The sequence below is a fragment of the Dermacentor albipictus genome, chromosome 1, assembly GCF_038994185.2.
Source record: "Dermacentor albipictus isolate Rhodes 1998 colony chromosome 1, USDA_Dalb.pri_finalv2, whole genome shotgun sequence".
In the NCBI taxonomy this organism is placed as follows: Eukaryota; Metazoa; Arthropoda; class Arachnida; order Ixodida; family Ixodidae; genus Dermacentor; species Dermacentor albipictus.
In genome coordinates this window covers 205,295,733-205,310,030 of record NC_091821.1, presented here as the reverse complement: position 1 = coordinate 205,310,030, position 14,298 = coordinate 205,295,733, and the positions used below count along the sequence as shown (strand labels likewise).

The 14,298-nt window shown below is 49.8% G+C and overlaps 1 protein-coding gene and 1 non-coding gene across 5 annotated transcripts in view; one reads left to right on the top strand and one right to left on the bottom strand.

The window, feature by feature from the left end:
• LOC139054161 (glutamate receptor ionotropic, delta-2-like) overlaps positions 1-14,298 on the bottom strand; it is a 105,763-nt gene that overhangs the window by 13,656 nt on the left and 77,809 nt on the right. For all 4 annotated transcript variants that reach the window (XM_070530791.1, XM_070530792.1, XM_070530793.1 and 1 more), the window contains one exon: positions 65-155. In XM_070530791.1, coding sequence (XP_070386892.1) covers positions 65-155 — 91 coding nt within the window. The remainder of the gene's footprint in view (positions 1-64; positions 156-14,298) is intronic.
• Positions 13,498-13,599, top strand: LOC139055079 (U6 spliceosomal RNA). The gene has a single exon (XR_011511641.1). It is a non-coding gene; the product is annotated as a U6 spliceosomal RNA (small nuclear RNA).

Here is a 14,298-nt window from a genome sequence, read left to right as displayed (position 1 = left end):
CATTTATACGATTGATCTGGAAAGCTGAGTCAACGAGGTGTCAATAAAAGCCTCAACGACTTACATTTAGAACCGCATCCCTCAGCATGCCCGTGTACACGCCTTCCGGACTCTTGGAACCCCACAACATGTCTGCAGGCTTCACGATGTCGTAGCTGAAAGTATCAAGCATATCCTGTATACTTTTTGTCACAACGTTTGAGGTTCGCTGTCAGTTGTTCTGATTGCCAGCGAAGCTAGATGCAGCTATAAAAAAGTTACAAAGTTGCACCCGAAAGGGCGTAACTTTGCCTACATTCTAAAAGAAGTTTGCACCCTTTGGGGTGCATATCTGCCACACAACAATAATTGTCGTCTGCCTTGATGCGTTTCCTTTCTTTAAAACGCCGCGCCCGCTACTTTCCTGTCGGGAATGCTATGTCATGCTGATAACGCGCATGCCATCCGTTACTGGAAAGTACCGGGCTCGCAGCGTTAAAGAAAGGAAACGCATCAAGGCAGATGACGATTATCGTTGCATGGCAGATATACGCCCCCAAAGGGTGCAAACTTTTCTTAGAGTGTAAGAGTGTATGAAATAATATTGGTTGAACATAGCAAACTTTCGGCAACGTTAACTTTTCGCTGCTGCATTTCTATTGCAATCAAGATTAATGCCTTTTCGCACAATCAAAAGGTACCTCGAAGTTTCCTCCCGCAGTGCGAGTAACCAGCGAAGTGAACAAGAGATGGCAGCGCCGGCGCTTGCGTCGTATTGCGTCGCGCTGGAGGATATCTCTGGCGCGTGCAACGCATTCGATGATATTCGGCCTTTCTCAGCCAGTCGAGTCGGGCTGAGTCACTTGCGTTTCGCGAGATAGCGATAACGTGGCCTAGAACGTGCGATCATCACCACTGGTAGGTCGCGTATGTCGTCTGAAGGTAGAATGAATGAATGAATGAACTTTATTCCCCTTTTAAGAGAGGGGAGGGGCCGGGGGAGAGAGGGAGGTCTAAGTACTCCAGTCCCAGTAGGTGTCCGTCATCACATTATGTGGCTAGACGTCCGTCTACCAGTCGTGGTAGGCCTCCGCTACCCCCTCAGCCCACCTCAAAACTCGGTCCTGTAGGGTGGGATCGGAGCTGCGCAGGGCAGTCTCCCACAGCTCCTCACTACTAATTAATGGTTTGAGCGTGCACACTGTAAACGGAAATCACTCCGAGGTGGGAGTATACTGCTTGTCCTCTAGCGACCCCCCGGTTCGGAGTTTATTATGCTCCGTATGATCGGAGTAGAATTTTTACTCCGTACGAGCGGAATTATTGCGTGGAATTATGGGAGTTTTTTTCTGTCTTTTCTTTATTTTTTGCTTTGCAATTGACGGAGTTTTTTCGAGGTGCAACGGGAGTATAAAAAGAGGCATCGACGTGAGTTAGCGCGAACATGTTTACATGCAGAGGCTGCTGGTCAAATTTTGAATTATGCACACGACATTGCGTCAAATTCGACGAAACAAGTCAATGAAAGCACACATATCATGACGTACATAAACATTTCAGAAACGCCCAATGCAGAAATTTGAAAGACATCCAATGTACACGCGATACTCAAGAAGCAACGGTGCCAGTATATATAGCCACGATACTGTGTGCCCCGAAACCGCCTAGGGAGCAGCTGTGCTGTTTTCAAAATTACGACTCACATGCTTGGTCATACGAGATCTGCCTCTCTGAAATTAACAAAATACCTTAATCAACACAAAACTGTTAGTTCAATATAGTGAGAAAAAAGTTAATGGCGTACTTTTTCAAAATTATCATGCCATTCTGTGAGTGCTGAAGCGACTTCGCACACTGCCGGCGTTCGCGGCCAAAAAGTAGTGCGTTAGTTATACAGTAAGCAAGAAAAACTAAGTGCATGTGCTGGATAGCAAAATTAAATTTTTGCGATATAGTGGTAGCGTAGCAAGAAATTATTACGTGTGAGCATGTCCCGCAGCAGCCGACGTAACACCGAAAAATGCGCAGTCATACATTTTATACGCCGCACTACTTTCTCTGCGTCCAAGCAATCTGTCTGGGTTGCGAAAAGGAGTTACATCGCTGATCTGTCGAGTGAATCCCTAAACTCGGAGCCAGCAGGCATGTGTCTAAATCAGTGTCTCGGATAGAGCGTAATGTTAATGCAATATCGGAAGCATCGACGTGACCAAAACCTATATGCGCGATAACAATTCGATTCACATCGCTCAATAAGAAGCTTTATTTTCAGTACGCATACTTATGTCCCACCGTTTTTCTTCGGGCGAGGATATCCGTTCACAGATACATAAAAACAGTTGCTTGCACTCCGGTCTTTCTCACTGGCAACACAGCACCGCAACGAACTTGGGTTACGCCATTCATGCGCGACTATATAGCACGGATGTCGTCGCTCAAACAGTGGCTGCTGTTGCCATTGCTACGCGGTCCTTTCAAACACTACACTGGGCGTTGTTAGCATGCACTCAAAAGGACATAGAAGTCGCATTTCACGTACTGAAGAACACAAGACAGGGTGACGCAGCACGAAAACACAGCCAGAACGTGAGCCGACATCACGAGCCAGTGAGCAGCTTCGAGGTATACCTAAGCCTTTTTCCGCACTTGAAAACGTGGCTCTTGCAATCATCGTTGTCAGCAAAGTGATCACAGCTAATGTACTTGAAGCTGAGATATAGTGAGCTTCAGGCATGCCTATAACACTTTCTGGAAGGAGATACGGGAAACAAATTGACGAAACGCTGCCACGGAACGACACTTCACACACGTAAACAAACCGTCAGCCATGAGCACTGCCCGCTCCGCCGAACGCGCCCGGTCGCTGGCGAGGCGCACAGCCTCATGGGAAGCGCCACGTGACAAACCTGTATCGGCGGAGGGGAGTTTTTTAAAACTCCCTGTCGGAGTTTCACGGGAGAACAAGATTTTTAAGCGGAGCAAAATCGCGTCATGTCGCCTTAATACTCCCGCAGCTAGCCAGCGGAGTGAAACGAGGGGATGGCGCTGTTTTGCTCCCATACATCGGAGTAAATATTTGAGGAGGGGAGGTTTTAGGGTACATCACCTCTTAAAAACTCCCAGGTGGGTTTATTTTCGTTTACAGTGCAGCGGGGGGGGGGGGAGTTTTGATGGGGCATTGCCAAATTATATGGGAGAGATCTGTTATCGGGACAGGGCAAAAGTGACACTTGGGTGATGGGTATGTGGCGGGAAAGAATAAGTGCAAAGTGCGCGGGGTAAGAAAAGTGCGAGTTTGTAGTTGGCGCCACAGTATTTCTCTCTGGCGCTTTCTAGGCACAGAGAGAGGTGGATACATTAGGCGTTGGTGTCTGTAATGTGTGCAAATTTCATGGAATGTGATGAGTGTGTCGTTATTTGTGTGTTGTTAGGAGTCATTGGGTTCTAGAGTTAGGCCCAATTTTGCGGCCACTCGGTCCGTGAATCTTCGAGCAGCGGCATGAGCCATTTCGTTGCCTTGGAGTCCTTGACGTGCTGGAGTCAAGACGAGAGCGATGTCGTTTTCTGGTGGGTGAGCGACAAGTAGAGAGTGCGCGAAGTTGTTAATGTAGCCGTTACTGAAGTTCCGAATAGCAGCCTTAGAGTCACTAATGATGACGTCGCAATCGGGTAGCCCCGATTCGAATGCAATGGCGGCCTCTTCCGCGTCGTCCGCCGAGGTGGTCTTGACTGATGCTGAACAAACAGTGTTGCCTTGGTTGTCTACGACCGCTAGAGCATAACGATGTCTAGTGGTGTAGGCTGCAGCGTCCACATAGTAGACTCCTTCAGCCTGTCCATAGCTGCGTTGTAGCACCTTGGCTCGAAGTTTGCGGCGTTTGACGTGAAATTCGGGATGCATATGTTTCTAGGCAGGGGCTGGATGTGGTATTGGCCGTCTATGTTCGGAGGAATTTGATGTCGCTTGCCCTCGTTGAATGGTGGATCATGATGAAGTTGTCTCAGGATCTCACGCCCAACTTCAGTGGTGGTGAGTCTGCGGTATTGCGATGATGGATGTGCTTCGGTTAATTCTTGAAGGGTATTTAGTGTGGCCGTGGCCATCACCCTTTGTATGTATGCTCTAATTTTAACACCAAGAGTGACTTTGTTATCTTGCGGATCAAGCAATTCACAGTATCCTCTTCCTGTCTAGAGAGTGGGAGATATGGTAGTGCGAAGGTGATTTCGCTTAAGACAAAAGCCTTGATTAGCTGAATTAGCTCCTTCGAATACCTCCGTGTTTGTTGGATATCCTCCCTATCAGGCGTAGCGTATTGTCTACCGTTGTTTGTAGTGCTTGCAAGGTATGCTGATTTGCTCGGTTGCGTTGGAGGTGTAATCCTAGGACCCTTATCCTGTCCACGTGTGGTATAGGGTGCCCTTCAATCGTGAGTTAGATATATGGGGGTGAAGTCCTGAAGTGTCTCGTGGGGGGCAGAATGGTAAGCTGTGGTTTGGTGGGGGAGCACCTGAGATTCAACTCGTGGCCTACTTGTTCGACCTGATCAATTTCTGCTTAGAGGGTAACTTGGATGTGCCCGTCAGAACCTCCGGTCATCCACAGCGTAATATCGTCCGCGTACAGTGTGAATCGGAGGCCAGGAATCTTCTTGAGAGTGAAACCTAAAGGTCCCATAGCCAAATTGAAGAGGAGGCGGGGAAAGTACTGCCCCGTGGGGCGTGCCAGTGCTTCCTAAACTTATCTGACCAGATTGTTCGCTGCCTAATTGGAGTGTATAGCGTATATAGCGGTAGATTCGTTCCCCGCAGTTTATACTGCTAAGTTCGCGTAGTATGGCCAAGTGGGACACGTTATTGAAGGCGCCCTTGAGGACGAGGCCGAGCGACGCTTGTGTGTCACGTGCGTCGCTCGGTTCGATAATGTCTTCTTTGAGCCTTAGCATGACATCCTGACAAGAAAGAGATTTGCGAAAGCCAGTCATTTCCGAAGGGAACAAGTGATTATGTTCGATGTGTTTGGAGAGGCGTAGGTGGATTACGTGCTCCAAGATCTTCCCTATGCGTGAAGTGAGAGAGATTGGACGGAAGTTATCAATGTGAATTGGCTTATTCGGCTTTGGAATGAAGATCACCATGGCTGCTTTCCATTGTTGGGGCATCTCCCCCTCTTTGAGACAGTGGTTGTAATACTCGGTGAGTTTGCATATGGATTGCTCATCGAGGTTGCGAAGCGTTTTATTGGTCACAGAGTCTGGGCCTGGTGCCGTGGTGGTTCGCACTTCGTTGAGGGCATGGCGAACCTCGGCTTCTGTGATGGGACTGCAAAGCTCCTCATTGGGTTCACCAGCATAGTCGGGCATGGGTATGTGCGTAGAAGGGGTATATGTTTGGAGGCCAGGTTGCTGAACATAGTCGGCAGGTCGGCTGCATGTTCATGCAGCAATTCATTCATGTGCGTCCTAGACGTGGTGGGGTCGAGCAGGTGCCGGAACAATTGCCAGGTCTTTTTAGTGCTAAGATTACCATGCGCTCCTTCGCAAGCCAGAGTCCACTGCTATGCCGCCAATTTGATTGCGTATTGTTCGATCTGAGAGTCTAATTTAGCAATTCTGATTAGGAGTTTGTGATGTTGTTAGCCATTTCCTAAGTAATGCTTGCTTCGCTTCCCGCATGTGTAGGTAGAAAACCAGCGCGTTGGCGCCAACCTACGATGACTCATTCCGTTTCCTGGGTACACGCATCCTAGCTAATGAAGCAGATGACGGCTTGTACGCAGCATACGACGGATGCGAGAAGCGTTTTCGACGAAGTAATCATGCGCTTTGAGCTAGCTGCTTTGTTTTCCCTGCGGAGGAAAACTGTTTTGCTTTGCCGAGAATCTTACGTTCAGTGCCTTCATTTCGGTTTCTTAGGCAAAATTAAGTTGGCGTCGCGTTACGAAAGCAAAATTGGGCCATCAGCGCCATTTTATTCGCGTCGCGTCTACGTCACGCATCGAAGAAACTGGCGGAATGTCCAGAATAGCGCCCCAGTATTCATTTCAACAAATAAAAGCACAAAACAAGCGTCAAAACCGCATGATGGATGATAAGGTTCCTATGAACAATGTCAGGCCCGTTCCTTTTCCCCACGTGTGTCCCGGTAAAGATTACGGTTGCATAAGCTGCTCCGGTGGGAAAGGGGCAGCGGCAGCTTACGAATCATTGAGTGACATCAACAAATTTACTTCATATATAAAAGGCAGGCCTGCCTAGCAACGCATTCAATGCAAGACCGCTATGGCTGGGCCACGCCAAGACTCCCTAAGAGCAGCGTGAATAGAATGAACGTCGAAGAGTGCAGAATCGTAATGCTCAACAACGGTGTCTTGCTAAGACTAGGCAGAACAATAAAACATTTCATATCCCTATCGACGGCATTTGAGCGGTTTTGTAACAGCTTCGCTGGCCATCCACTTTAGCAGGGTCGCGATGGCAGTCAATATTTTTCTTTCTTCTTATTTTTTTGTTTTTTTCTTTTTGTTTTTGAATAAGCGTGGCCTCATCCTAGATCGGTGAAACTATATTTGGTCGTAGTGTTCAGAATAAAGTACAAAAACTATGCAGCAGATTCAGCGAGTTGGAATATATATAGAGCGAAGCTTTGTGTGAGTGTATAAAGAGTCGAAACGCACGCACACGCGCACACAGGCACGGACGCACACGAATTATGCCGAGCCTTTTGTGAAGCGGAGTTGCTGACAAAGAGTAAGTACGACGGACACCTTGAACGCATTATGGTTTCAGAGGCAGCATGCGAATACGTACGTAGCCCAATTCGAATCCATTATATCCGCAATAAGCGTTTACTTCCTCATTAGCGTTCAGCCGCGGATGCGCGGAGGCGAGCGCCATGTGGTGGTGTTGCAAAGAGCCCATCGGCACGCGCGGCGCGCGTACTCCGCTGTGATTGGTTGGCCTGTTCGGCAAGGGGACAGCCAGGCCGCAGCCGCGGGCACGAAACCCGGCGAAGTTCGCAAAGTTTCGATTTTAAAACGTGATGATAGCTGGCGTGTTACAGCAGCTAGAACTTCGAGCGACGCGATATCACGCATCCTGCTTTCTCGAACGTGTAAAAAAACAGACGCCGCCATGTTACGCATGTAAGTTGGACACTATAGGCAGCCAAAAAGCAATCACAGATCATGCAGTTGTGTCTCTAAGCATACTCTCGCAATTTATGATGCCGTATTTCTCTTCGAAAGTCAATGTTAGCACAGCAATTCTCCGAAGTTTTGCAGAGAGAGAAACGTTTAGTAGCGACAGCAGGTTTCGGTTATGTCTCAGAGGCTAGCTTTGGGCATAATTCACTTAAAATGAATGCGGAAAGACATCTTTCCAAGTCGAAATCAGGCAGGTGTTCCCAAGGCTACGAACGTGTCCGGCAACGTGATACATTCTCTGCTAAGGTACCACTGCCTCGTGTTTGATCATATGCGGAGAGCTCACTGCGGCAATATGTGTCCGCTTGAAATCGAGAATCGGATGGAAACCTGTCTGGCCGGGAACGCACGTGACAACAATTAAAGGGACACTAAAGTGAAAAGTGATTTCTTCTGCATCAGTAAATCAGCGTTCTACAACACCAAAAACACCACTCTTACAACGATAAGACGTTTGGTAAGCCAGAAAAAGCGCAAGAACGAAATGCGGGTGGCGACGCCTACTTGAGTTCCCGCACCTGGGGGCTGTGACGTCTTGGATTTTGATGGCATCTTCTAGGGCCTACTAATTATATAAAACGGTACAGATTGACTATATTGTGTTCTAAAGGAACCAAATATTAAACATGCCAAGTTTCGGGAACCTTTATTCAGCCAACGCGGCCCAAATGCGAAAACAAACTTTGGAATCCCTGACGTCACGCTGACGTACAGGCGCTGGCGTTTCGGCGCGAAATTCAAATACTGATACTTAGACCTTCATTTTCTCATCTAATATATTCAAACTATTTTCTTGAAATGACTGCCTGCAGGTTTCTCAAACAATGCTTTATTAGTCTAAACTGATTTATTGTTTCCCTTTAGTGTCCCTTTAAGAACGGACGCCGACTACGAAAGTTTATGAAAGACGTTTCGGCTCCCGCACGGGAAGCCTTCTTCACGATAAAGTTGAAGGCGGTCGTGGTCCGAATACGTTCGCTTTGAGAAGTGACGAGAGTATTCTTTTTCCTTGAGTCCGGACCACCGAGCACACAGTTAATCGCAATGACGGCAACTTACCCCACGTGTACGCACGTGGCTTACGCCACATCTTAAAGTGAGCTGTAGCGTTATCAATATCTCGCCTTCCAGAAGAAACTACAATTCCTTTTGCTTCTTTCTTCTTTTTCTTTTTTATTTCTCTTTTTTCGCCCTCGCAATTGTCACAGTTCTTATGCGCAGAACACGTATTTTCGAGTCGATACATCAACGCCATGCTCAAAATTTCGCCATCGCGAAAACCAACCGAGAAAACGATACACATTATCACTTCCACCTCCTCCCCCGACATTGTCGACGTATTAAACGTCTTCTTACTTATGCGTGCCATGATTGGTTGAAGATTAGGCTACGCGCAACGGGTGTGTGAAAAGCAGCCGGCATTGGAGTGACCGTCACAGACACCTGTCCCCACGACAGACGGTGGACGCAGTGGCCACGTCGGCACCGCGGCAATCACTTCTACAGCTCTGCCTGGAACGAGGATTCCCCATGGAGGGCGAGTTGGTTTCTGTCGAGCTGCTTCGTCTGAACTGCACGCGAGGCCACAATCGCGTCTGTCAGCTGCTGCGACACCTGACAGCCTGCAACGAAGTCCTGTGGCACGCGGGTCTTCAGCTCACAGAAGACAAGAGAGACGAGCTCGGAGAAGTGAGCGTCGTGATTGTGCCAAGCATTCGCCGCCGATTACAGAGCCACACCGAGCGGGTGGCCATCTTCCTCCTGTGCCGCCTGATCGCTGAGCACCGGTGCATTGTGTCTGCAGAGCTGCACTACTCGATGGCAAACGAAGGTCCGCTGGACGCAGTCCTGGCGTCTTCGTCGAGTCTGAGAAGACTCAGAGTCTCCGGAATCGTGATAGACGAGCCGGCAATCCGCAACCCATGCACCGACAGATTCTGGTCCTTGCACTACGCTGGCGAATTCGCGTGCCAGCATGTCGGTGGCCATTGCGGTGAGAGAATGACGATCCCCAATTGCCTGCTCACAAGAGACGGTGCCGCACTCACGTCATTGGACGTGGCGGCAACGAGAATGAGCCGTCCCACGGCCGGGAAGCTCATCGATGCGCTCATCGATAACAGCACGATCACGGAACTCGCCGTCGGAGCCTGCGTCTTTTCGTGTGGCCCCCGGAACCAACCGTCAGAGCGGTTTGTGCAGTATCTGACCAAGAAAGACGCGACCCTTCGTAAACTCACTCTGAGCGCGGTCTACTTCGATACCACACCAGGAGGGCCCATCCTCGTGCAGGCCATCTCCGCAATGACAACGCTGCACGAGTTCGCGGCAGAGTTTTATGTCGGAAGCCGAGACTGTGCGCTCTTCACGAGAGTGATTGCCGAGAGTCGTAGTCTCCGCACGTTGAGCCTGCGATTCACGGGCTTCGGCGATGGACTGATTAATCACCACCCACTTGAACGCGCGCGCGCGGTCACTGCTCATGCTTGGGCATCGGCGTTGCAGAGAAACACAACTCTGGAGGAGCTGGTCCTGGACATCTTGTGGTCCACTACCGAAGACTGCTGCATCTTTCTGCGATCACTGACGCGCAACCGCTCCATCCATAAATTGACCTTGCACAGTCTTCCCCACGACGGTGGCCTGCGCGATGTCTGCGGCATGATACGGGAGTGCGGACTCGCCCACAGAGTCTGCATCGGCGACCATCGCGTTGGACCTCGAGATCTTCCGAAGCTTTCGGACTGTCGCGAAGTGACGGCCGTCGTTCTTAGTGACGGATACCTTCGCGGCAGGACTGAACTCCGAAGCGCCTTGGATGTCTTGGGTACTTGCAGCCACGTCACATCACTTAGCGTACTTCTCGACTTCTTCCTCGACAGCGTTTATGAGTCACTTTTCACTTACATAAGAAACGCCCCCGCGTTGAGAGCAATTGAGATCAGTGTCTGGATGGAGGACGTCGGCGACGACGAGTCTCTACGTGATTCTATGTTTGACATGTGCGACGCCTTCTCTTCGAACCTCGGCATCGCCAAGATCGTGCTGCAGTCAACGGTGGAGTTGGACGATGATGTCTACCCGGTGCTCGCCCGTGCCGCCACGAATCCCCGTCTTCACGAGCTCACTTTCAAGGACTTCGGCGAAATCTTCTGCGGGGCCTTTCTTGGATGTCTAATGCCCCGTCTGGCCCAGAGATACAACCTGCTTCGCCTCGAAATCAACGATTGCGCACCTGCCAACGCCGAGATGTTCGCTGCCCAAGACATCGTGCGACGTAACCACAGTCTCGTCGAACGAGCGACCAGATTCGTGTTGGGAGACCACGACCCCTACTGCGCGCGGGCCTTCGAGATCCTCTCGGAGCACCCGGTACTCGTTGACAACGTTCGAGCCAGGGCGTCTCTAGGAGGGGAGGCCGAAGCTGCGGCCATGGTCAGTGGCGTCCAGCAGTGTCTGGCCCGTAGCGACGTCCACGAGTACATGCGCGTGACCGGCGTGGTCAAGGAACGCGTCGAGTGCAATGCACGGCACGACGGCAGCATGCAGCTGGACCAATTGAACTACGACTGCTGGATTCACATTCGCCGGTACCTGAAGGTAGCCGACGTATTGGAACCCTGAAGGGAGTTCGCCAAGTCATTCTTTGTGCAGCAGCACCTTCGCCGAAAGATCGATTTGGAGTCTGCTCCCCGATGACCCCAATGCTGGCGTTCATGGAGCCTTCACAGAGCCCCATAACGAGCGGTCGACATACCATTGTGCTTTAATTATGCCTCGAATGGTTACACTTCCTGATGCAATGTGTCGTGCTCTCGCCAGAGGGACTTGTGTGTAGCTAACGGTACCAATCGGAACTCGCTCCCGCGTTGACTTATATCGTAGGCGACAAATGCGTCCGGAGACGAGTTTGAGGCGACGTGTGATTTCGGGACGTGGAATGCACGCGCCCATTGTTTGTTCGAGCCATCCCGTTTCATTTTTCGGTATTCAGTAGCATCATAGACATTTTAGTCTTCTCATTTTAGAGCTTTCTTAGGACTCGAGTCGCAGGCTGAAGCTCGACACCATGGGTCGTCCTTTACCGCTTGCTCTTAAAGCTTATTTTCAATCCGTCCTTCTGAGGAGGGAGACTGAGAGGGAGCATCATTTGCGACGTCTGGTATAGATTCACTATCTATGTACGTGCCGAGTGCGAGTTGATAAAGACACCTGCTTTTAATGTCTTATCGCTCACTTTCATCTGCCGCATCGGCGGCCTCAGGACAAGGCGATATGTCCAGCTGCAAATAATGACGCATGGGGAAAGTTGTAATAAAGGTTGTTCTTTTTTTTAACAATCGCTAGTCTGAACTTTTGAGTGTTCCAGTAGACTGCTGATTGGTCGCTTGCCATCGGCGTCTGTTGAAGAATCGTTGAATCTGCTTCCTAAATGTAAAATCCCGACATTGCTGCGAGGCAATCGCATCACAAACACGCAGCTTTGCATATGCACTTATTAAACACGCACGTTTCCTTCGCAGAAATAGTGGTTCGCATCATCTTGTGCAGGTTTGTACCGACGTAGGTATGCAGGATTGCCAGCATTATTGGAAACTTGGATTGGACATTACTTGAGGACAATTGACTCTTGTTGAGACTGCCGGATACGCGAGGAATTAACATGCTCATCTGGATAAACAAAAACTAAATCTTCAACAGCAGACGAAACTTGAGGTCAAAGGCTGGGGTATGTCGATTGCCGTTGCAAAGTGGCGTGCATGTCGGTAGGCAAAATATTGGACGACATAACGGAAACTACTTTTAATGACGAAACTATTGACGATGCGACAGCGATACTTCCGACAAGTGTCAATATTTGCTTGCCACAAATTTCACACGGTTTCTTTTATACCTTGTTTATAACTATGTTCAATAAAACCATCTACAGGCTCAACAGTTCTGTGCATTCGGCTCCTATATCTGCTGTACGCTCGTATCAGCTGATGTGCCTTGATGCTGACCAATGCTACCACAACAAAAGCCTTTACTCAGTTTTTCAAAATTATAATGCGGCCATTTGTTATTCGCCATCTGAGTGACGCCCCTCATACAGAACAGCTTAGCCAGCATAAATATCGGTAAATAGGAGAGAGTGTTCGACCGTAAAAGAGGAAAGCTTGCTGACTGCACCGTTACTGTCTACACCGCAAGGATCACTCCTTAACCTTGGTCGGCACTGTCGAAAAGTAGGGAAATAGGATAAAAAAGATGATGCTAAAAGAAGAGTGTGCTCGTTAATATAGGAACTCGCGTCACATTAAGGGTGGCACCGTCCAGTGAACCACACAGCCAGCCGGGTCCCGCAGCTCGAAAGGAAGAATGTACGTCTGTGACTGGGTGATGAGGTCCAGCTTTCCTGCGCACCGAAAGCGTTACCGTCGACTGGGAGACTTCAATCGGGTTCGCAATGACCATCGGGCTTTCTTTTGGAGTTAACACTCGTGATGACGATGCAAACATGTTTATTAACAGATAAAGAGAGTAGGGGAGGTAGTCCGGGCCTCTTATATGAAGTCTTCGGCGAAAGTTCATGCCCGGCGGATCATTGCCAGGTGGACCTCAAAGGCGCCGTCGCGAAGGGCGCATTCACACTGCTCTGGGATGCAGTAGGCAAGAAGGTAGCGTAGCGTATGTGGAGTCTGTAGTTGTAGTGTTTGCAGAATGCACCGCAACGGTGAATTCTACCGACGTTGTGCTCCGGATACATGTTGCTCGGCGCGGGGCCGTACCCGAAGCCTACCATGGAAGTTAGTGCGGTGGTGAAGACAAAGTTGATAAGTGTAGGACCTAGTCCACTAAGGCTTGTAAAAGGTTTATAATGGTCGGATGAAGTTTCATAATATTTGGAATGACACACCAGGGTGCGTGGATATGAGCAAGTGGCATGATGCTTACTCACAGTTTAGACAGCTCCCAGAGTAGCTTCTGCGTGGAATTCTGGTACCACGCTTTGAATTTACGCGGCATGTGTGTTAACTCGAGTGATGCCCACGAGAGGGTGGAACGAACATGCAGAGGCACCAAAATCGGCAGCCGACGCAGTTCCCTCGTAGTACAGGTAAATAATACGGTATACGAATCCTATTCGTTGAAATGAACTGTCGTCAGTATAGCAGTTGATTGCTAAGAATCCTAATACCTGTAAAACACGGAACTTTCTGTGATTTGTTAACCGTCGGGGCCTCAAATCTTAGGATATTAAAGAACTCTTACCGCTGCTTTGGTACCACCGAAATCATGGCGATATGTAGTTGAACGAAAGATTAGCAGGTGCGCTTCCAAAGTACATATACTAAACATTGGAAGGATACAGAGAAGATTTACATCGCCCCAGCGCGAAGATGACAAGAAATCGCTAAGCGTTCCACATTTTTGTTATTGCGATAGCAATTACATTGACACTCCAGGCATATATCTCCCGTCGCCGTGAGGTTACGTATGAGTGAAAGCATGTGAGGGTGAGCGGGCGAACGCGGTTCCATCTCGCATGCGGAGAGCGAGGAACGAGGCCCGGATGCGTGCCTTCTCCTGTGGCAAGGGAGGCAGAGTGGTGAGGCGGGGTGGAAGGGCGTTCTTCTACGGCGGCTCTTACCGTGCCTCGACATTCTCCTCGCCCGCCACTCCATACAGAGTGGAGACAACCGCGGCGTCTACCACGGCGTTGTCGCCGGAATCGCAGACGCCGTAGTGGACGCCTTTGGCGGACGCCATAGGGACGCGTTGCCGGTGCTCGTATGTCTGGAAGGCAGTCTGCAACGTGGCTAAAGAGCGCGCCCGTGCGGGACTCGTCTTCAAACGGATCCACGATGTTTGCAGAGTGCGCGTCGTCCCGGTAGCGTCGTATGCGCTGTGTTTAAGACGTTTCGGACGCATTGGAGCGACAGATGCACGGAGGTCAATTGCCTCGCGACTGCTGCCCCGATTCCAAGCTCCAGCGTTTTAACGGACAGTTTCCGCTGTCATCGAGCGATGTGTGTTCATGTTTACATGTGCGCGCGCGACGCCGTGCTGGTCAGTTTAGTTAGAACACGCTGACTGGCTAGTTGGTTTGAATCCATGATAGAATGTGTCAG